The 25,255-nt window shown below is 37.2% G+C and overlaps 1 protein-coding gene across 1 annotated transcript in view; it reads right to left on the bottom strand.

The window, feature by feature from the left end:
• Rtn4ip1 (reticulon 4 interacting protein 1) overlaps nt 1-25,255 on the bottom strand; it is a 42,470-nt gene that overhangs the window by 10,446 nt on the left and 6,769 nt on the right. The window contains exons 3-7 of the mRNA XM_046430590.2: nt 24,538-24,606; nt 23,549-23,673; nt 11,674-11,722; nt 6,160-6,296; nt 2,563-2,746 (exon numbers count right to left, since the gene is read on the bottom strand). Of these exons, the coding sequence (XP_046286546.1) occupies nt 2,563-2,746; nt 6,160-6,296; nt 11,674-11,722; nt 23,549-23,673; nt 24,538-24,606 (564 nt within the window). The remainder of the gene's footprint in view (nt 1-2,562; nt 2,747-6,159; nt 6,297-11,673; nt 11,723-23,548; nt 23,674-24,537; nt 24,607-25,255) is intronic.

Below are 25,255 nucleotides of genomic sequence, written 5' to 3'. Positions count from 1 at the left end.
AGGGTTGTAGGAAAGATAAAATAAGAATGTATATAAAATGGGGCTGGGGTTGTAGCTCAATCGTAGAGCACCTGCCTAGCATGTGTGAGGCACTGGGTTTGATTCTAAGCACACATATAAATAAATGAATAAAATAAAGGTCCATTAACATCTAAATTTTTTTAAAAAAGGATGCATATAAAATGCCTGACACATAAAAGGTATTCAATAAATATTTGTTCAGTACTGAAAGTAAAGACTGGGACAATACCAAGTCAGAGTTTAAGAATGTAGGAAGAAAAAAATAAAAACTAAACTAAGCTGCTGCCTAGGCAGAGCTTCCCACCTAGTGTGCTGGCAGTGGCTTACCAGTTGAGTGACTACATAGTTTATCATCCAATCTGGAAAAGTTGTGAGTGAAGAGTCACCAAAATGTCTACCCCAGGACAACAGGTAGGAAGAGTCAAGCTTACTCTATAATAGGTGTGATGAGATACAGACTCCTGTTAATCCTCAGGGTAACATGACAGAGCCTGGGCTAGTAGAAGTCTCTAGGTAGGTGGCTTTTAACACAGAGCAGCCTCAATATGTTGTTAAAATGCTATCATTTTCTGTGTGCTGTGACATGAGAGACGCTGGGGAACAGCCTCTGAATACTTAATGTGGCTAGATAGCAGAAGCAATGCAAATGGCCCAAGCTGACAGTGGGCCCAGTTTAATGACAACCTCAGGAGACGTATTCAAGTACTTCGCCCTAAGATCTGGCCTCATGGGCTATAATTAAAATATTCTGGTAATTGTTTAGGATATTAAATAAGGAACAGAAATGGTCATAACTACCACATCTATAATTCTTTACAAGCATGTTACTCTGCAAAGTGAAACTTGGCCTGTAATAGCCAAATTTTTATATTCTGTTAAAAGGGTTGTGTATTTTTTCCCAGGCCATTACAGGACAGAAAGTAAAGCAGGTAGGAGAGCTGGAAGATGACAGTGAGGCTTTGTGCACAGTCTCAGAAAGACAGTGGAAACTGTTGGATACAAACTGCTTGGCATGACCATTATTGTCTTTCAAGCAGGTGGAAAGTAGAAAACAAAGGAACCAATACCTGCTTTACTCTCTGAGGACAACTCTGAATGTTAACTTGTGAGAGAGGTCTCTCTGGAGTACAAACTGGGAAATCTTACAGAAAACTTGTACTTTAAAGTACTGGAAAGTCTAGGCTTTGTGAAAAGAGAAAGAGGAGATAAATGACAGTTAAGATTCCTTTCTACAAAGTATCCTGAGGCATTGTTTCTGGCTGCAGTCTGAATCAAGCCAAAATGGAGGACACCAGAAAGCAGAGCTTGGATTGCTCATCTCTGTGACCCATACATATTTCATATGAATTGTTTTATGGTCTGCTCTATCATAACTAGCTTTTCAATACTACTTCTAAATACTTAGTTCATTTACAGAATTCAAGAAACCAAAGTTCTAAATTTTACCCGCTAAAAAGCTAAACTATTTCCTAGTATGAAGAAGCTACTAAAGGGCTGGGGGAAACTTCAATGGTGGGAGGACCACCTTTTTTCTGAGTCTGAAGTATTCTGTCTAATTAAAAGAGTAGAATTTATCTTTATTTTTTCTATCATGTGTTCTATTTCAACACTAATTCAATGATCTGTAATTATCAAAATTTCATAATCTGAAATCGCATAAGCCTTTGTCCCAATTGTGATGACAATAGGCTACGATGTCAATCTGTGCCATTACTAAGGCTGATATATGCTAATCTCCCACTCATCAGGTACCTTCAGTGTGAGTGATATAACTCCAAACAGCCCTGGTAACAGTGGCTTATCAATGGTCAGTCTGACTGAGTACCAGAAACTTTCATAATGTCAACATTAGGGAGAATTTCATATTCACAGGGATACGCAGTGTTAGAACAAATTGCCATAATCCCAGCAAAAGCATGATCATTCCATTGGCCTTTGTAGCCTCACTGAAATAAGAGCATAATTTCCTTCAGGTTTCTGAAATTCAACAAAAAGCCTCTAAGACCTCTAAAGGTCAGAAGGCTAGGAATCAGGGATATATCCCAACAGCAGCCATATGCCGTTTTAATGAAGTTTCCACCTTTACATATAAGAGGATATATGTGTTAATGCTGGTGAAATGGAGAGGGCTATCAGGTACAGGCAGGAAGGAAGCGGATGGTGTATCCAATGAAATCAAGAAAGGTAATAACATCTAATAACAAGGCTAACATTTAATAAGAGCTTTTTATATATTAGGCATTATGCCACATTCTTCACATGGATTATCTCATCTAATCCTCACAACAATGCAGGAAGGCAGAAGAATCATTAGCCTCATTTTACAGGTGAAGATATTGGACTTAAAAATATTAAGTAACTTGTACAGGGTGGCACAGCCACGAGGTAAGGTCAGAATTTCAAACTAGTCAGTGTGACTCCAGAGTCCATGCTGGCAGTCTCTTCGCTATGCTGTCACCAAGAGAAGAGAGGGCCAGGTGACAAACCAATTTCTAGTCGCCTGAGGTTTCTGCTTGCTCTCACCGAGACTCTCTTTCCTACCTTTAATGTCTTGGTGCCCACAGTGACTCCTGTCTGCAGCATGCCATCTGCTATGCCCAGTTGGTCCATGTTCATGAGGAAAGGAGTCACCAAAGTCACATAGGTGGCTCCTGACCATTTCTTGAGAAAATTGAGAGCCCACATTTCAGTAGATCCACCGACATTATCAAGGATAAAATCAAACCTGGTGGGGAAAAAGTCAAATCAAAACATCCTTGTCAGTCTTCACTCTAGGCTCTGATCCCCTTCACTCGCATCACAAGTTGGCTACAGGGTTTTTCTCAGAGACAGTTCACAAACCATGCTGCACTGTGCCACTAGCCCAGGATGGCTCCTTTGACAGAAAGGACAAAGCCACTCCCTGAATTGATGACTTGTCTCCAAAGTAAAACTGAATTGACTAACCTTCTTTTGTCATCAAAATCATATCATTTTTTAATAAAGAATGACCTAAGTGTTTCTGAACCAGGAGTGATTTTGCTTCCTACAATGCACTCAATAGACCGCACACCAAAAATTATCAATTAAACATCAATAGTTGAGGAACTTAGTGATAAATGTTGAGGAACCCTGATCTAAGCTTTGTAAAAAACCACAAAGCAATCCATTCAGTATAAGTCAAAGTATTCTTTTTTGTTTGTTTGTTTGGTTTTTGGTGACACTGGGGAATTGAATCCAGGGCCTCACGAGTGTGAGGCAAGCATTCTACCAGTGATCTACATCCCCAGCCCAAAGTATTCTTTAGTGCACACAAGTACTTGAAAGAAAAGTATGCAAGGGTCTCATCTATAAGAACAATTTGATTTTATTCTTGCCATCTTCAGAAACACTTGTAGAAGCATCCTCTTTACCTTCTGGAATTTTGGTTTTATGTATAGCATCAAGGGGATGCATAAATCTCAACAGCCTTTCTTGTCTTCAATTCTGTTCTAACATGTCAAAAAAAAAATCATCATACTGGAATCCAAAGAACTGACAGATATTCAAATGCTTAAATCTAACCTAAAACTGCTATAATCCCTAAACTCTACTTAAAAGGGATAAAAACCCACTAAAGCTTTTAAATACTTTTGAAAATAAAGATCTATTTAGAGAATGCATGTGTATAAATTAAGTAAATCAATTGATGAATTCCTCTTGGATAAATCTTTTTTCACTTCCCAATTCGTTTGGATAAAGTTAAACATCAAAGGTTCTAAAACCACCTTTGGCCAACTTTGAGACTTTTGAGTCTTTCAAGGGATTAAAGAAAGACGAATAAAAATTAACCGATATAAAATGTACAATGACCTTACCAGATGATCATTCTTCTCATAAGAAAAGTTTCTACTTTGTTCCAAACTTTTGATTAAATAAATATATGAGACTATCAAAAGAAAATGTAAGGGCAGTCTGATATTATAGAACAAGCACTGTCTGAAAAGGAGTTATGGAGGCCAAGTTGTAGACCCACCTCTCTCACTTAGGATTCACAGCATGACTTTGAACATGCAAAAAAATTATCAATCCTCTGTCCCTCATTTTCTCAACTGCATGATAGGGGTAAACTGAAGGACTTCAAAGCCTCTTCTTGCTATAAAACTCTAAGAAGCTGCTAATTAGAAGGAAGAACAAATTACTACAGGTAAATTCAGAGTTGAAATTCTCAGGCAGAAGTTATAAAGATCAATTTAACTTAAGCTGGAGGAGCAGGAGGAAGGGGGAGAGGAAGAGGGAAGAGAGAGGAGAAGAGGAGGAGTAGGAGGAAGAAAAGAAGTAGTAGTAGTCCTAGTAATGGCCCGCATTTATAAGACAGTGAGGTTCCTCTACTGAAAAAGCACAAGCAAAAGGGACATGGCCACTTGTCAGAGATACTGAGGATGGAACTGGAGCATCAGGCTGGGGGGCTAGATTGAGTGTCCTCCAGCCTTCCATCAACCAGGTTCTCTGGAAACAAATTCCAGACATGTCTAACACCTACAGCAGATAGTGGGGAACGAGTTGGCCGTGGCCTCAGGGCCATGCTGCTCCTTCTAGCAGTGGCAAATAGGAGGTAACCTAAACTATCACTATCCAGAAGCCCAGTTTCGGAGACCTGTCACATTCTCACCTCCTAGTAGCCCACATAGGCTTAGACTTTGACACTCAGGAGGGTAGCTGTGAGTCCTCAACCATGCCACACATGCTTACTATGCAAGAGCTTACTATCTGCTCTTATCTCTAGTTGGAACAACTGTTCTTCTATATTCCCTCAATAATTAATTTTTTAAAAATTACAAAGGGGCTGGGGTTGTGGCTGCGTTGTAGAGCACTTGCTTCGCACGTATGAGGTACTGGGTTTGATCCTCAGCACCACATAAAAATAAATAAATAAACATATTGTGTCCATCTACAACTAAAAAATATATTTAAAAAAATATTATGAAGCACCTATTATGTGTTACTGCACTATAGTTCCAGGTAGAGGGAGATAGCAGCAAGTAGCACCAAAAAAAGAAAAAAGAAAGAAAGAAAAAGAAAAAAAAAATCCCAGTACCATGGCTTGTTCACTGAAGCCTCTGTCTAACTGTTGCTTCCTCAAAGAGGCATTCTTCAACCACTCCACCTATGCCAACCTCCTCTCCAATCACTGACCCTCCCCTTTCCCTGCATCAATTCTCCTCTGAGTGCTAATGACCAAAACCTTCCCAAACAGAATGTAAGCTCTATGAAGGGAGGAAAGTGTCTTGTTCACCACTGTACCCAGTGTTTAGAACAGTGCCTGGCAAGTATAGATTCATAAAGAGCAAAAGGAGTAACAGTGTGCTGTCTGCTCCCAGTAGCAGTGCCATATTGCTGTTGGAGCTGGAGGTATTGGCTGAGAAAGGTTAGGCCGTGTCAGATAGAGTCCCTTTTCCTTTCTTTTCTTTTTTTAATCTATGAAAATATACTTCTATTCAATGTGTACAAGAATAATTGGCTTCTGGAAACTAGTTTTTAAAAAGGAGATGCCTTTGAAATAGCAGCAGTAAAATTCTCCTATTAGCTTTCCAAATACTCCTAGTTGTACTATCAGCTTCAGCTTTGCCTGGGCTAATGAGGATCAGGTTAATAAACTGGAGCTATAGTCAGAGCAATAGGGCTTGTGTCCTGAATCTGCCCTGTTTGGTCCCTCAGGCTAGACCAAACCTGGCATTCAGACACATTGAGGGCATCCACAGTGCTCCATTACCAGTATTGCTCTCACAACCTTATTGAATGCTTAAAGTGTATGTAGTGCTAAGCATGTGTTTTTGAGTACTACTTTATATTCTTCCTGCAGTAACAGATGCCAGAGAAGGGAACACACTTCCAATTTTGCCTTCAGCTCTCTTGTAAACCAGCAATAAAAGTACATTAACTTGAAAATTAGCAAAAGGCTATGTAAGCAAAATAACTTCCTCAGTACACATCACATCATGTCACTGTGCTCTGGAATTAAAATGGAACCCATCCAAATGACGTCTAATGATGTAGAATGTTTTCAGATTCTTCTCGAAGATTCCAATACGATTGTGAGGCCATCAAACAACCTGAGACCTGTATTATCAGCGGGCCTTATGCCCACCTTCCCAATGGGAACATTGCTGTAATACATACAGTTTTAAGGATTTCAACTGTTCTTCCACGCTTCCAGATTTGTAATCAATTACATCATCTGCCCCAAGCTTCCTCACAAGTTCACTGGCATCTTGAGAGCAAACTGCTGTCACATGAGCATTCCATGCTTTCATTACCTGCCAAAGGGAGTGGAAAAATGGACTGCATTAAAAAAAAAAAGTTGGCACCATGTGTACATATATCACACTAATCTCTAGGGAACTTTAAGAACTTCAACTTAACAAGAACTATAGGAAGTCATCTGTCAAATATTAGTGAAAATGATTTAACTTTTGTTTACTAAGAAAAATCCCAAGAAAGAGATCTCATTTAAACAAAACAGCTAGTCACCTTGATGGCATAAAGTTTTACCCATCCACCTGGAGAAGAGCTCAGTGTCTCACCAAGATCAGGAAAGACAGAGATGAGAGCCTAAAAATTTGCATTTTCAATGATAAAGTTAAATGGTTGAAATGAAAAATTGCATGTCCTCAGAAAATGACTACTTTAAATGTGTTCAGAAAATTAATGTACAACACCTCTTCATTTGCATTTACAAAAAGTATTAATGCAGTCTTAAATCAGTGTATCAAAGTAATCAGCTATCAGATGCTTGGCAAAATCTGAAAAGGTACTGTTAAGGGGAAAGAAAACATGGCTATTTTATATTTAAAACACAGATCAGGGATCTCCTCTGGAGTAGGAAGACCTAAATAAATGTGTCCAGGCTTTAAAAATGCAGATGACTTAATTTTTAAAATAAGGAATAACTAGATTTTAATAAAAAAGAAAGTTAAATTCTAATGTTATTCAGGATTAAGTATCCAGAAAGCATCTACTCTAAAACTCCTCTAATTATTTTCTATAGTATCATATAATTATGTTTTTAATTTGAGAATGGTTACTTGAAGTTCACCAAGAAATTTGTGTGCTGATAGTTGCAGATCATAACAGATCAGCTGTTTTCTCAACTTTGTCCTGAGTATCAATTTCCTGAGTTTCCTTCAGACAAATTGCTAAGGGTCACTAGAATATAAGAGAATTGTGTTTTGTTAACTGTGAATCTCCACTCCAGGGGACCCAAAGGTCAGGGCACCCAAAAGTACTAACTAAACATTTGTTAAATACAAAAAATGCCTATTAAATACAAAAAAAAAGGGGAGGAAGGAGGGTGGGGGAGAAGGTGGGAAGGAGGGAGGAAGGGAGGAGCAGAGGTAAGGGAGAGAGGAAAAGAGAAAAGAAAAGAAACTGGAATACCAGCAAGCATTCTAAAAGTTCTTTTAAAGTGACCTTTCCCAATATAAACCACTACCTCATCTGCCTCTCTCAAAAGTTATGACCTTGATTTTAACAGTAATCACTCCTTGCATTTTAAAAAAGGTTTCGCAACCAAATATGCATTTCCTAGTTGCTATAGTTTAGTCTTGTGCATTTTTAAAATGTGATGCCTTTTAAATCTCTCTTAAATTACAGGCTTATCTTCTATCCCTTTGATTTCTTACATTTTATCTATAGAAAAATCCAGGCCATCTGACTTGCAGAGTTTGCCACTGGAATTTCTGACTGTACGCTCAGAGGGCAGTTCTGCATGTTGCTCTGTCTTCTGTATTTTTTGCTACTTGGCAGATGGATTTGGAGACTGGATCAGATTCAGTTTCAAACCATGGAAAGTGTCTGGCAAAACTACACAAGGCACATCATGTCTGGTTGTTACTCTTTTTATAATCTCAGCAGTTATCAATGCTCAATATCTACATCTGTTTATTAGTGACTGCAAAACAGTGTGGTTCAAATTCTTTTCTTTTCACTTAGTAGTTGGAATATTTCACAGACAAACACCTCCCCTCATATGCTACTGGGTTTACTCAGCTGTACAGTTCATATAGAAGAGGCAGAACAAATGCTTAATTATTTCTCCTTATTTTTCTGTTTATAATAAATTGCTTCTTTATCATCTTCTAAATGTGACCATTTAAAAGAAATATTATCATAATCTCATGAATTTAATTATTATTATTATTATTATTATTTAAAGCTCAAATTGTCACATCTTTGGGGATTTCTTCAAGTTGTTAACTCATTCATCTGAGGTGATCAGACTAGTCTTTGATAGTTTCCTTGCTATTTAATATATTCTGGGCTTATTCTTGTACATTTGTGCCCTAGATCTGAACTCTGCCGTTTCTCCAAGAAGCCCTAATTCCTTTAATGAGAAATGATATTTCAAGAGATGGCTTTACATACAAACGCACATAAACTACCTCCTGGATTCATATTAAAACTTATAATTCAAATTTGAGACTACAAAGCTTTTATTTAACCTCTTTTCTGTTACATTTGTATCTCCTTTCTTTTATATCTCCTTTGAGAATTCTGCTTCTCAAAGACAACAGGGGATGAGAGAGAATTAAATTTTAAAAATATTAAAATATACCCTAAATATCTATTTTTTAATTGTATATTACACAAATAACAGTACTGAATAATAATACTAATAATTTTAACATGTTCTTCTTATTTTCCCCTTTTAAAAAAATAGTTGCACTATATTTGCTTTTCAAAGCACACAGTTGTAACACACACTATACTCTCACTTTCCAAGCCCCCATTTAGTTTTGTTTCACAGATGACTCTACATTTAACATTTGCCACTAGTCCTTAAAGTGTTTCTCTCATCATTTGCTATCAGAAGCTCATTCTCTAGCATGTTCCTCAGAAAGGGATCAGAAGAACAGTATTTTCCAAGTCGATGCATGTTGAATGTGTCCTTTTTACCCTGAAGGCCCGTATTGTTGTGTACAAAATGCTTGTTCTGCTTTTCTTGGAGTATCTTACATATGTTACTTCATTTAAAAAAAAAACATTTAAAGTATTACTATCAAAAAGTCTGGTAATACAATAGCTAAACTGTGGAAACAGCCTATATGCCCTTCAATAGATGAATAGATAAAGAAACTGTAGTATATATACACAATGGAATACTACTAGCCTTAAAAAATAATGCAATTATGGCATTTACAGGTAAATGGATGGAATTAGAGAATATCATGCTATGCAAAGTAAGCCAGTCCCCAAAAACCAAAGGCCAAATGTCTTCTCTGATAAGTGGATGTGACCCATAATGGATAAGAGGCAAAGGAAGAAGGGAGGAACTTTGGATTGAGTAGAGGGGAGGGAGGAGAGGTGTGAGGAGGAGTGTAGGGGGGGAGATGGTAGAATGATATGGACATTATTGCCCCTATGTATGAATGCACGAAGGGTGTGACTCTACATCATGTTCAACCAGAGAAATAAAACGCTGTGCTCCATTCGAGTAAAATAATAAAATAAAAAATATTTAAATAAAAAAAAAAGTCTGGTGATAGGGCCTGGGGATATAACTCGGTGGTACAGCACTTGCCTCTCATACGAGAGGCACTGGGTTAGACCCTCAGAACAGCAAGAAAAAAAGAAAAAGGAAAAGGAAAAGGAAAAAAAAAACCAGAGCTGGTGAAAACTCTAAGAGCTGGGGCCTCATGGACGGTTTCAAGTCACTGGGGATGTGGTCTTGAAGGGGATCATGAGACCCAGGTCCCTTCCTCTTCCTTTCTTCCTTTTTCATGTCTTAGCCTTGAGGAAAAGTTTTACTACATGCTGCCACCATGATGTGCTGCTTCACCACAGGATCAAAAGCAACAGGGCAAGTCAATTAGGAATAAAACCTCTAAAACTTGAGCCAAAATAAACTTTTTCTGTGAAACTTTATTGTCTCAGATATATGTTAACAGAAAGCTGATGAATACAGGGTCAAATTTCTCTACATCCTTGCCAATATTTATTATTTTGTTTTTGTTTTAATTACAACTATTCTAGTATTAGAATGGTTTTAATCTATATTTCCCTCATGACTAATGATATTGAACATCTTTCCATGGGCTTATAGACCATTTAAATATATTCTTTCAAAAATTTCAAATTTTTTTCTATATTTTAAATTGGGTTGTTTGTATTCTTTTTTTTTTTTTTTTTTTATTTTTTAGTTCTCGGCGGACACAACATCTTTGTTTGTATGTGGTGCTGAGGATCGAACCCGGGCCGCACGCATGCCAGGTGAGCGCGCTACCACTTGAGCCACATCCCCAGCCCTGTTTGTATTCTTTTTATTTTAAAGTTTTTAAATATAGTCTAGATAGTAAACCTTTACCAGATCAATGATTTGCAAATATTTTCTACAATTCTGTGGACTGCTTTTTCCCTTGCTTAGTGCCCTTTGATGTACCATAGTTTTAATTTAATTAAGTTCAATTTGCCCATTTTTTCCTTCTATTGCCTGTGCTTTCAGTGTCATATCTAAGAATCTTTTGCCAAATCTAAGGAGCTGGGTATTTACTACTGTTTTCTTTTAAGAGTTTTGTGGAATTAGCTCTTTTATTTAGCTCTTTTATCTACTTTTTTATTTTTATTTTTGTATAGATGACATACGGTAGGGTATGTGGATAGCTATTTGTCCCAGCAGTATTTATGAAAAGACTATTTTTACCTTTGACAAGATCTTCAACCTTGTCAAAAATCAAGTTGGGTGAGATACTGCAGGCTTGCAATCCCAGTGACTTAGGAGGCTGAGGCAGGGGGATCACAAATTCAAGGCAAACCTGGGTAATTAACAAGACCTTGTCTCAAAGACAAAATATAAAAGGCTAGGGATATAGCTCAGTGGTAGAGTTCCCTGGATTCAATCCCAGTACCAGTACCCCCCACCCCCCAAAAAAATTGTCTAAAATGTATAGGTTTGGTTTTGGATGCTTGATTCTATTTCATTGACCTGTTTGTCTCTTCTTATGCTAATACCACATGTTTTGATTACTGTGGCTATGTAGTAAGTTTGAAGTTGGGAACTATGAGTGTTCTTTGTTCTTTTCCAGTATTGTTTGGCATTTCAGGTCCCTTACAATTCCATATGCATTTCAGAATAGGGTTGTCCATTTATGCAAGAAAAACAGATGGTATTTTGATTGGTATTGCATTGAATAAGTGGATCACTTAGAGAGAGTGTTGACATCTTAACAGTATTTTGGCTACCATGTTTCTATCTATTTTTAGAATTAGCTCATCAATTTCTACAAAAAAGCCTGCAGAAATTTGACTGGAAATCAGCCTTGGTTTTGGGCATTGGCTATTTCCTACTAAATTGCAAATTTCTACAAAAAAGCCTGCAGAAATTTGACTGGAAATCAGCCTTGGTTTTGGGCATTGGCTATTTCCTACTAAATTGCATGGTCTTCCTTGATAAAAATTCTTTATTTATTCTATAAGATAACCACCCACTCACTCAGTTTAAACCTGTGGACAAGTTAACACTTTCTACCATATTAGAACATTTTCCTCTTAGAAAAGCAAGTGAAATTACAGTAAATTTACCAAACCTACCTTTTTCTTGCCTTTTAAGGGGAAAGTAATTTTTTAATGTGAATTTATAAATTTATAAATTCACATAAACAAAATTTTCCTATTCACAATATTTAAAAATTGTTTTACCTGGATTGCAAAAGTACCAACTCCACCTGAAGCTCCCAAGATTAAAACACTGTAAAGCAAAAAAGAAGCCACAACTGAGAATCTTTAGTAGATACAACTGGATAAATCAATATTTTCAAAATGTAATTGGCTCAATGACAATCCTCAAGGCAAATAAAGTTAGTTAGCTTCCCAAGATTACAAAAGGATTTTTATTTTATATTAACCAGAAGCTGTATATGATCAAAACAGTTTATGAACTTTTTATCAAGAATTCCAAATATCAAAAATATTAATAATTTTTTTAGGTTAAGAGAAAAGTAAGTTACCATTGCCTTACAATTTTTCTTGGCCCAAATCACCATAGTTTCCTCTACAAGAGGGAGATTTGGGCACTTTTTAGTGTTTAGACTTAGCTGCTTTGGAAAAAAAAAAAATCACATTGCTAACCACATTCTTGCCAAAGTAGAATAAACATCTTGTGTTCAGACATGTCCTGCCAAGCTCATGAACTGTCATAAACAAAAATAATCTCATTCGTCCTGTTAAAGCAGATGAACATGTCCTATCAGTACAATCACCCTGTGCTCCAGGCTTTTACCATGTCTACTCACTATAGCTGTAGCCTCCCTGCCTCCTGAGACCAGGGATGCTTACTCAAGTTTATAAATGAGTGGGGGGATATAGGAGAAGGGTGAGATACTGATCCCTTTAAAACTGCGAATCTCCTAAAATAACTCTGAAAACTTGGTGCACAGATGTATTGGCAAGGAGGGGGATCTACACCTATCTCTATTTCTCAAAGAAGTTTGTGATCTATAAAAGAATCAATGGTTAAAAATCACTGCTTTACATATGCTTCTATTTTACTCTTGAATTAAGCTACAGTTTCACAGAATTGCCCTTGAACTGTAAGGCTTCAGATGCCCAGAAAATAGTATTTACTGAACTATACTTTGGTGATATGCTACCAATGGAGGCTGAGGTACATTATAAAATTGACTGCATGGTATTTGACACTATATTAGCTAAGGGGATATTGTTGAGAAAATTCTTCATGAGAATTCTGAGTACCCACAGAAAAGTATTTTTCTGAAGACTGATGGAAATATCTGTACTATTTATCTGTCACTATACATTGTACAACTGTTAGTTGTAGTTCCCTTTTGTCTTGGCTATTACAAAGTACAAAGAATTTTGCCACCTATCTCTAGCAAGTACATTAATCTTGGAATATGCATGCTGTCTACAATCTCAACTGTAGCTTCATTTCATTTTTTTTCTTTCTTACCCAATCATAGAAAGATGAGTATTACCCTTTATATCTTAAAAGTTACTACTAAAATTTCTAAGCCAGCCATTTCCTTTGAAATTAATAGCATTAAATGCAATTAAAAGAAGTCTCCTTGCAAATTATGTTCCTTTTAGAAGAGTTACTTTCAATTTCACAGAATTATCAATTATGAATTATAGAAGACACTGAAAATCCACTCTTCTAAGACCCTACAATTCACACATTTTATAGCTTTAGTACTTCCTAAATGGGGGGCAAATGCATTAAAACTGCCTCAGAGATACAACAAAAAATTCATTCACCCAACAAGTCCTCTCAATTTTGCTCATTCTTATTGCTATGTAGCTAGTAAAACTCTTCTTCAAGTTCTTCACAATCAAACCATCTCAAATCTCTACTTTTCCTTTCACTACAACCCTGGTCCCCTCACTCTTTACCCCAAGCCCTATGCATGTTGACACATTCCTCCAGGTTCCAAAATGCCTTCACTACTTGCTAAGATGTCTTTTCCCTTAAAGGCCCAAGTGCCAGTTTTCCTCTACAATACCTCTAATAGAATCCATAATCTGATATCTACACCAAATCCTGGCATTTGCCATACAGTTACCTCACACAAACATTCTGCTTCCCAAGCTCTTCTGCAGGCACTCAAGGACAGAGACCTTCTATGATGCCCCATGCTGGCTCTACTCTAGCACATGCCTCAGCAGGTGTTTCTAGATTTTAAAAAGCATCCAATCAGCACTATATCCTACAATCAGGGCAAGAATGAAATTTTACCATTTGAATGAGGGGTCACCTGGCTACTTGAAAGTCTGCATTATAGTTTCTTCCAGTAAAGAAAAGCATGAAATTAATTTCTAATTCTCTCTCAGAGAAGGCTAGAATTAAAGGATACCAAATTTAATGGCTATTTAAGGACTTAACTGCTAGACACATCTCTGGCTTCATTATTGTCAGTTCAGCTCTTCCCCCATAACTTTTAATTCAAAGCAGCTTCATCTCCTGATATAAAAAAGCAAAATGTTTCTCAGCAGGGCTTGGCAGAAGAGGGAGTGGTTCTGCATAGCAGCTTCAGTTCCTGATGTTGCCACCTGATGGCACCCCCAAAGTGCAGAAGAGGCAAGGGGCAGGCCCAAGGAAGTTTTGTTTTCTAATAAAGAAGCCCTGGGGAAGCTTCATTCTCTGGTCCTGCAAATTCGGTTTTAGGCAGGGTCAACCAGGGCTCATAGTTTTTTTGAACAAAGTTAAGTTCCCAAAAGAACAGAGGGCAAAATAAATTTTTTAAGTCAGCAATAAACTGATTGGTCATCTAAGGTTTGAAGTCCTGTGGCTAAGGACTCTTCAAAGCACTTTCAGAGCTCATCTCACAATGGCCTTTCACTTAAGAGCTATTGCTGGAAAATGAAGGTGGAATGAGATGGACATTATTATTCAAAGTACATCTATGAAGACATGAATGGTGTGAATATACTTTGTATACAACCAGAGATATGAAAAATTGTGCTCTATATGTGTATTATGAATTGTTATACATGATAGCAGAATGCATTACAATGCATTACAAATCACAGTTTTTAGTATTATAATCTTCTGAGGCAGGTTATCAACTGCCTTACAAACAACAACAAAAAAATATGACATCACAAAATAGTAGAAGAACCAGGAGGGAATCACCTTTCAAATTTCCACATTCTGGCTTGGTTCCAGAAATCCTTGAATGCCAGGATTCTCTCTGGAGATTCAGGCTCTAGTCTCAGCTCTCTCACTAATGGAACCCCTAGGCCTTGGATTCCTCACCTCTGACATGATGCCCACAGAGGTATACTCTGAGAGTCAATGAAAAACAATTGGTGCTTTCAGCCAATTTAAGCTTATAGTTCATTTTTTCTGTCTTTCTAACAGAACCATATGATCTTCATGATTCTTCCTAGACCACATATTTATGGAGGGAAAAAAAAGACAATTGCAAAGATTAGATTGCCACCTATTTTGTCCTAATGGTTTAGAAACAAAGAGGATTTAAATACAGCTAAATCTTCCATTAGTAGAAACAAATGGTCTTTAAGAAATAAGAATGATGCTGAAAGTACATCTCATTTCTCAGCTTTTAAGTCTGGGGGAAGAGATGAGTGAAAGTATCTTAGCATAATTTCAATGAGTACAGTAATAAAAGTATAAAACAAATCAACCGAATGTGTCCAATATAGTCTGGATTTGTATGACCTCTTTTTCTAAGCCTCTGTGATTCATATTGACATTTCCCCAATTTACAGGAGAGTTCATTTGTGAATAGGATGTTTGGAATTTTAACACATTTCCCATGAAAACAAAGTTATTTATACATTTGGCAAGGTGCCCAGGGTAGTTGGTTCTAAAGGTTTAGCTAACCCATAATGGGCCAAGAATGTCAAACTCGGGATAAGAACAGTTCTATTATCTCAGATCTATTCAGAATTTCAAGGTACTGAAATTTATCTTCCCAAAAGGAAGAGGCAGCAGGACCTATTCCAAATCAGTAGTTTCTTCAATATTACACAGAAATAGCTAGAGGGAAAAAATTCTTTTGATGAGTTATAGTAGGGCAGACCTAATAGGGCAGAAAGTGAAGTAGTCTGATCAAAGGATTGACCACGGATCCAATGAAGCCACAGCTTCAGGCCCTTTTCTTACACATGGTCCTGGGAGGAACCCTAGCAATATAGTTTCATGGACATATTCTTTTGTAAACTTTGCAAAAAAAAAAAAAGATATATCCATCACAATCAGTTAATATGGCTCTCTTTCCACTCCTACACTCTACATACTTGCCCTCTTGTCAGGTGATAGTAGGTTTGATTAAGGGGAAGCTAACTTGAACAAATAGCAGTCCTTTCCTATCCATGCATTTTCAGTCACCCATAGTTAACTGTGGCCGAGAAATATTAAATACAAAAGTACACAAGTAAATAATTCATTTGTTTTAAGTAACTCTTATTGAAGTATATTTTACAGTTATTCTATTATTAGTATTGCTGTTGATCTTGAACTGTGCCTATTTTATAAATTAAACTTTATCATAGGTATAAATGTATGGGAAAAGACACAGTATATATAGGGTTCCAAACTGTCTGTGGTTCCAGGCATCCACAGGGCATTCTGCAATGTATCCCCTGATGGATAAAGAGGGACTATTGTATATTTGTTTTGCACTTAGAGAGAAACACTGATAAGGTTCACAGTCACTCTTTGCACAGAGTTAAATTATTGCTAGCAGTCCTGGTTTTAAAATGCCATCTAAGAGTATTTCCTAGTTCTTGTGAAATCAACTTACTTAAGCCTCATGATATTTTATTAAGATAAGACCAAGTTGGTCAAATTATATTGTTATATTGTGTACATGCCCAAATATATAACAACCAATCCCACCATTATGTACAACTATAATGCACCAATAAAACAAGGCCAGTATAACTGCATTTAGCACTGGATCATGTGAGTAGTGAAGAAGAACAAACAAGATTAAATTAAACAAGGTTTGAGATGTACAGACCAGAAGCCAGTCTTCAAAACATACTTCCAGTTAGAACACTTAAAAAGTTCTAAAATACCATAGGAAAAACATAACAATGTACTAGTTAATAAGTGTTCTTAAGTAAAATCTAGTAGTATTTTTTGGCTTACTTGCTACACAAGAAAACTCGAAATGCCTTGAAATCTTATAGTTCATATAAAAGAAAAACCTGGAAGTCATTGTTCCAAAGATGACAACAAACCTAAATTTTACATGGCATGAACAGTAATGAGTTGAGCAGAGGAAAAAGAGGGAGTGGTGTTTAGGAACAATATTAGGTTTTGGTTGCTTTAAATAATACCAGGTTTAAGGTAAATCACACTTAAATGACATAGGGAATATAGAGGAAGAGTCAGAGTGGTACTTGGTTAAGTTCTGTTTTCTACAAGTTGATTTTGACATTCAAATGGAATGTCTAACTAGAACTCAGTGGACAGGTTAGAGTTGGATAAATAGATCTGCAAGTTATTAAACTCTAGAAGCTGGGAGTACATGAGATAACCCTGGGAGACATAGAGGAATGTCCGAGAACACTGTGAAAACACATTTAAAGGGTTAGAAGAATGAATGCCTTTAAAAAACAATAAGAAATGGTCAAAAAGGCAAGAAAGAAACTAAAGGAGTCTAGTGTCCCTAAAACCACAGAAAAAGTGAGTATTAAGGAAGTGGCCAACAGTGCCAGATACTTCAGAGTAATCAGTTAAAATAAAAAACGGTTAAGCATCACTGGGTTTAGCCACTTAGTCTGCTATGACCCCATGGGAACTGTTGTCTCTTACATGGCAAGGCTGAAAGCTAGATGACAAGGTGCTGAAGAGTAAATGCTTCTAATCTCTTAATTTTTTTTTTTTTTAAGTAAAAGTCCAGGAGTGATGTTCCTATTATTTCTTCAGAGGGCTCCCTGGAAAACAGAGGAGAATTCAGGAAGACGCATTTGTATCACAATACTCCAGCCTTGCTCTTCTCATAATACAACCCAGTCAGGTGCAGATAAAAACACAAAGCTCACAGGGGAGGCAGGAGCAGAGTGGGGAGAAACACGTGGGTGGTGAGTTGAAAAACAGGCAAGAAAAGGCATTTGAAAGAAGGAAGCTGTTAGAATTACCAGGTAATCATTTTAACTTCAATATAAGCTATTGCTGTGGAGTACAATCTAATTCTGTATAAACAGAATTAATCAGACACCCAGTTTACACTTACCTGATAAAATTTCACTATAGTAGAGTCTAATCTCAAAAAAAAAAAAAAAAAAATTGAAGCTGGGCACAGAGCCTATACCTTTAATTCTGGCAACTTGACTCAGGAGGTTGAGGCAGGAGGATTTCAAGTTCAAGGTCAGCTTGAGCAACTAATCTCAAAGTAAAAAATGAAAAAGTGCTGGGAATGTAGCTCATGTAGCTCAGTGGTAAAGTGCCCCTGGTTTCAATCCTCAGTATAAAAATTAAAAAAAAAAAAAAAAAAATGAGCGAAAGAAAGAAACTGAAAAGTGTGCCTAAATTTACTGTATTTTCCAATGTATACAACTTTCCTAGGCAGAGCATGAAAAGTACAACTTTCGCAGGCAGAGCATGAAATATTCAAGTCCCAGGACATTACCACTAATAAAACAAAAAACAAACAAAAAACCAACAATAACAACAACAAAACCATCAGATTGTACCATATTCAAAAAAATATCAGGTATAACAACTTTACATTTCTTTTTCTATTAATTTCCCCCTCCAGCCTTGCATATGCTAGGCAAGTGCTCTACCACTGAGATATATCACCTACTTTCTATTCACCTTGAGAGCCCTAATTATATATGTGTTTCTATGAATAAATCATAAAGAAACTATAGATGGGCTGACAGAAAAGGAATACTTTTACTTGACATTTCTGGTGACACCCAAGTGTGGCCAAAGTTGATAATAGCATGCAATACCAAGACTGAATCATCCCCTTGGTTCACTGACACTCTCAGTTGTTGCAGAAATATAATTAGATAACAATGAAGGAAAAGGCAAACACCACTGAATCCTTAGAAAGTTTTGTCCTAATTTTTTAAAAAAGCTGTTAGTAACAAAGAAATCCTATATAATCTTTCAAGGTATTGATGGGTGGTTTTGTTACTATTAATTTTGCTTTTTTCCCCCTTAATTAGGTGGTTAGAAAAAGAATAGACTGTTAGTCCTTGATAACAAACACTGACCTGCTTTGTGCAAACTAAAGCAAGCCTTAATGCTAACAGCTAACAGAAAAAGAATATTATTGCTTAGAGAAGCCAAAATGTGCTCCATCAATCATAATGAATTATCAAATTGAAAAAAAATCCACTTTGGACATTAGAACCTCTGAGTTTTTGGTAATATAAAATCCCATTATATAAATTCTTCATTAAAACTATTTTGAGAGGGGATGTAGCTTGTAAAAGTTTAGATATAAGGTGCCCCCAAAAGCTCATGTGTAGGACAATGCAAAAATTTTTGGAGATGAAATGATTAGATTATGAGAGATATAACCTGATCAGTGGATTTATGCACTGATGTGGATTAAAAGGGTGGAACTGTAGGCACACAGGGTGTGGCAGAAGAAGTAGGTCATTGGGGGTGTACCTTTGGGGTTTACATTTTGTCTTTGGTGAACAGAGCTCTCTGGTTCCTGGCTGTCATGTCATGAGCTGCTTTTCTCTGCCATGCCCTTCCATCATGACAGTCTGCTTCACCAGCACAGAGCTATGGAATTGGCTGACCATAGACTGAACCTCTGAAACCATGAGCCAAAATAAACTTTTCCTCCTCTACTTTGTTCTTGTCAAGTCTTTTTTGCCACAGCAACAAAAAAAAAAACTAGCTAAAACAGCTTATGTGATAGAGCACTTGCCTAGCACATAAGAGGTCTAAGGATCCATCCCTAGTAACCCCCCAAACACACATGTATTTTTACACATTTTAAAGTGCTCATATTGCTTGAGAATCTCACAAATAAGCAACTGGAGAGACAGGCCATTATTATAACCCATGGGTAGTAACTTCAATTTAACCTACATTTCTGAGAGCACCAAGTGCAAGTCTATGGTCTAAATATTTATAATGTTTCTGTCCTGCAAAATTCAGGTATTAAAATCCTAATCCCCAAGTGATGGTAATAAAGTCTTCATTAAAACTATTTTGAGAGGGGATGTAGCTTATAATAGTTTAGATATGAGGTGCCCCCAAAAGCTCATGTGTAAGACAATGCAAAAATTTTTGGAGGTGAAATGATTAGATTATGAGAGATATAACCTGATCAGTGGATTTATGCACTGATGTGGATTAAAAGGGTGGAACTGCAGGCACATAGGCGGTGACAGAAGAAGTAGGTCATTGGGGGTGTACCTTTGGGGGAGGCGATTATGTCACATGGTAAAGCCCTCATGAATGGGGTTAGTGCCCTTACAAAAGAGACCCCAAAGAGATTCTGGCCCCTTCTAGGATGTGAAGACAAGAAACTCTTTTTTTTTTTTTTTTTAATTTATTTATTTATTTTAGTTCTCGGCGGGCGGACACAACATCTTTGCTTGTATGTGGTGCTGAGGATCGAACCCGGGCCGCACACACGCCAGGCGAGCGCGCTACTGCTTGAGCCACATCCCCAGCCCCAAGAAACTCTTGATAAAATAAAAAGTTGGCCCTCACTAGACTGAATCTGTCAGCATTTTTTTTAATATTTATTTTTTAGTTTTCGGCGGACACAACATCTTTGTTTGTATGTGGTGCTGAGGATCGAACCCAGGCCGCACACATGCCAGGCGAGCGCACTACCGCTTGAGCCACATCCCCAGCCCCTCTGTCAGCATCTTGACCTTAAACTTTCCAGCCTCAAGAACTGTGAGAAATAAATTTCTGTTATTTATAAACCATTAGTTTATTGTTTTTGTTTTTATTTTTTGTGTTGATGTAGCAGTCTAAAAGGACTATGGCTCACGACACAGGCATCCTACAGGTCAGTATGCAGATGAGAATGCAGAAGTTCATGGTGTGGACTACTGCTTTACAATGGATTTCACTCTAGTTTGGCTAACATGTGACTAAATCAATAAACAGATCCAATACAATATAAAATAAATAAACACACACACACACACATACATATATAATACATATATAAAACAGCCTAGTAAGATAAAATTATCAACTGCCCAAAGCTATAGTGTCCTACACTCAGTAACTAAGAGGAAACTGCAAAGAGACCATGAACAGCATGTGGTCATTTGGTTAGCTAAAGGCAGAATGAAGAGTAGGACCCAGGGCTCCAATTTCTGAGTTTCAGACCATTACTGTTTAAACAGACGATAACAGTGTACTAAAGAATTACCCACAAAGCTAGCAATAAATTAAGAGTTCACATCTATGTATCCAAGGAAAAACAGCTAGATCTTTGTCTCCAAATTGTTTTTTACAGTATGCTAAAATACCCAGACAGCCCTGAACCTGCAAAAGGAATAAGCATTCTCTAACAGAATATGTATACAACCATGCAGGCATAGAAAACCTACTTTTTTATGTGCAGGTAGGGGGACAAAAGGAAAAAACATCAATGTTGTTGTTGAGCCTGCAATAATAATAAAGGTCTAAAACTCTGGAATGAAATTTTTGCAGGACTATTAACTAAGAAGGACCATTAGAAAATTCTCTGACAAAACAAATTTAATTTAAACAAAGTGTTTGACCAAAATGGCAACTTCAAAAAAAGGCCACAAAAGTTTAAAAAATAAACAAGGTTGACCTTTAGAATAAGTATTTGCCTTGAATGTTAAGATCAATGGTAGCAGTCATTAGATGAATAACCTCACAATGTTTTGGAATACAGCTTAAACTTTCTTTGAATTCAATGCTCTATCAACACATTAAATGTAAAGTTCAATATTTTATAACAATAGGAATATAGAATGACACAGACTTCATTTATCTTGCACAAGCCTTAGTAACAAAAAGAACATTATTTTAATTTATTATAATTTGACCTATAGCTCTTTCTTTTCTTAAAATCATTAAATGGTTCTTAGTACCTCCTTTTCTCACAAAAAAACAAAAACATTGGTTTTTCTCTATGATGGCAACTTTCTAAAATACAAAAACATTATAATCTCCTTGCTAACAATAATAGCCACCATTTATTGAGTGCCGCCTTCTTTCTCTTTTTTTTTTTTGGGGGGGGGGGGGATTGGGGATTGAACTCAGGGGTGCTTTATCACAGAGTCACATCCCTAGCATCACCCACTTTTTATTCTGAGACAGGGTCTCACTGGGTTGCTTAGGGCCTTGATAAATTGCTGAGGCTGGCCTTGAACTTGTGATCCTCCTGCCTCAGCCTCCTGAGTCCCTGAGATTACAGGTGTGTACCACTGTGCCAGGCCTGCTAAATGCCTCTTACTATCTGTGCCACCAGCTTTGTGTGTGTGATTTCACTTAATCTTCAACACACAAAACTCATTAAAAAAAAAATCAACTGAATAGGTCACCCAGCTATAAATTGGGAATTGATATGAACTCAACCTATATGTACTCAGATGCAATAGTCCTTTGCTTATCCACAGGAGGTATATTACAAAATCCTAGGGGATGCCTGAATCTGCAGCTGAGACAGGGTAAAGGTCAGGTAGTCGGTATAGGTAATAAATGATTGAGTGGAGGAGATGAGGAGTGGTTATCAAAGAAAAGACAATATTGCTAAGTTACCCTCCTGTGATTATACTCCCCAGATTACACTCCCTGGCACACTGGGTTGCTAATGATTACCCCCTGTGCTCCTTCTCCTTCCTGCCCTTAGGCATATATACAGAGAAGAAAAAACAGATCATGATTAAAAGGGAGGTCCTGGGATCTATAAGAGAGACAAGACCACCCCCTCCCACAGACACCTAGCTCTGGAGCCCATTCTCTGTGGAGAAGTCTATTGCTGTCACTTTCTTAAATAAAAGTTGCTTCCTGTGCTTGCCTCTGCATTCTCAGGTGTTTAATCTTCAACCCTGGGGAATAAGGACCCATGCCTGATCTCCAAGACCAGTATCACAGCTAGTAATGAACCCTACATTCACTATGTTTTTTCCCATACATACATACCTTTGATAAAATTTAGTTTATAAGTTGGGTACAATAAGAAATTAACAATAACTTATAAGAAGAAGAAATAATACATGATAATAAAAGTTATGTGAATGTGTGGTCTCTCCTTTCTCTTTCTCTCCATACTGTACTCACCCTTTCAGATCATGATTACCCACAGGTAACTGAAACTCCAGAAGGTGAAACCACAGACAGTGGGGACAACTCTGAGACTGAGTTGTTCCTGCATTCTTTCTAACTTAAACAGGCATACATTCAAGTCACTGCGGCATCAGGACTGACCTGAGGGACATCAAGCATTGAGCCCAAGAGAACTCAAGAATATCCAATAGTGTTTTGTCCCTTGATATCTGATTAGAAATATACAAATGTGGGAGCAATTCTTAGTAGACATAGGAAAAAAAAAATCTCTATCTTGACATCATTCTCCAAAAAACATATGAGGTAATTCTTTTCTTTTTCTTCATTTTTTTGATTTTTTTTCCTTGGGTGGGGGCTGTATCACTGAACTGCATCCCTCTTCCTTTTCATTATTCATTTATTTTTAATTTTGATTGCTGAGATTGGCCTCAAACTTGCAATCCTCCGGCCTCTCCTTCAGTTTCTGGGATTACAAGCATGTGCCACCACTCTCAGCTATGGAGTAATTCTTAACCTTTTTAGGAATCTGAAAAGCTATGGCTCTCTATTCCAGATGTTCACATACAAAATCTGTATTATTTTAGAAGGTTCAGACTCCTAAAGCCCATTTGTGTATGTCAGATTAAAAATTCCCAATTGATTGGAAATTTTATAACTGAGAATCAACAAAATGAGGTTTAAAAAGTACAAACCAAAACAGAATTCTTTGGAAATTATTTGAAATGTTAGCATCACTCCAGTCACGTAAATAATTCTTCTGACAGGTTTACTACAAATAGCAGGAAAGAAGGGAAGTTGAGATGCCACTGTTGAGACACTTACCGTTTTCCTGTACAATTCTTGTGATTCAGACCGCCAACCTTGTTTATGGCAGACCAGGCTGTGAGAGCCACATATGGCAAAGAGGCAGCTTGAGTATGCGTGAGTGATTTGGGTTTGTGAGAGACCTAGATTTGAAGACAACAGTCAAAAATAAGCAAAGACTTGCATACCTATGAACACAATAAAGCACATTGACCTTCACAGAAATTCAACTATTTTCAAAGGTAAAGCTGGAAAAGTCTTCCAGGTTCAGTGTTTATTGAACATCTTATCCCAGTGGCTGTCTAGCTGCCTCACAGAGGCAGTTTAGTAATGTTTAGGCTACATGATTAGATATAGCTACTTCACTGTTTATAAAAAGACCACAAGCAATAATCTCATTAGTCCTGATCATATCCAGATATAATCCCAAATAAACCTCCTCGAACCCTTGTAAACATATTCTAACCGACTGCTTCTCTTACTCCCATTTTCTGCAAAGTAATCTTTCTAGGCTTTTTCCAATCTCAAACACCCCCTTTTCCCTTCTAACCTCCCTTCTGTAGCCAATTTCCTCAACATTAACTCCTCCCTTTCTCTCTATTCAAATTGTCAGGTCTTCTGATTATATTTGATTAGACTCTTGTTTTTAAAGATATTCAAAACAGCTTGATACTTCCATGCCTCTGTTTATGATTAATCCAAATTCCCTCTGGGTGTGTTTGGTTTCAACTATTTATACTGCGAAGAACAAAGAAGCTCAGCAGGGTTCTAGACCTCATTCCAAATCCCTGTTCCATGAGGCAAAGCTAACTGCTCTGGCAAGCAGTGTTATTAAATGACACCAAAGAACTTTTCAATCTTTCAAAAACTCCTATTGTTTATTTTAACTTTCTCAAAATTGCCCATAAAACATGAACCCAATCTGAAAAACAACCAATTATTGCAGAGATATTTGTCAGTCTTTGTTTAAACTTTCTAATGGCACTTTAGCAGAGATGGTAAGTTACCTCATTCCCACTGACCACAACAAATTCTGAGAAAGTGCCTTGTTTCCAAGGAGGAACTGCGGCCCAGACCTGAAACACACACAGACACACAGCTTCACTGGAGACATGGATATGTTCTTATCAAAGTTTTGCCCTTTGAGATAGCTCCAAGCAAAGGACTTATTTTCATGTGATAAATTTCTTGGTATGATTCTGAATTAAGTCAAACCACACTGGAGGCAGGCGCCAGTGTATCCTGCAGTGTTGACTGACTACTAAGAGTTCTAGAGAGTCCACAATCTTTGGGATTTGAACCTTGGCCCTAATCTTACTAGGTATGGGACTTTTTTTTTAATAGTGTGATTTCCTCTTCTATAACCTGGGCCTACCTGTACCTATCTTACAGGGAATAGTTATCATTTGAAAAGTAATCAGGACATCACTAGCTTTTATTACAAGCTCACTACAATCTCTTGGCACAAATGTTCAACATGACAGATGACAGATCACATCAAATTTCAGATATTTTACCACTGAATCCAGAAGGTAGTAATTGTCATTTCGAGATTCTTTCAAGAAAAAACTTCATAAGAAAAATAGTCCCAATCCTATGTGTTTTCAAGTCTTATGATTCTTTTTGTGGGGAGGGCGGTACCGAGGATTTAACTCAGGGGCACTCAACCACTGAGCCACATCCCCAGCCCTATTTTGTATTTTATTTAGAGATAGGGTCTCACTG

This window comes from Marmota monax, unplaced genomic scaffold (assembly GCF_021218885.2).
Source record: "Marmota monax isolate L192 unplaced genomic scaffold, Marmota_monax_Labrador192_F-V1.1 WCK01_AAM20220418_F8-fsc00013, whole genome shotgun sequence".
NCBI classification, from domain to species: domain Eukaryota; kingdom Metazoa; phylum Chordata; class Mammalia; order Rodentia; family Sciuridae; genus Marmota; species Marmota monax.
Note: the sequence above shows the minus strand (reverse complement) of the source record. Positions and strands in the feature narration are given on the sequence as shown.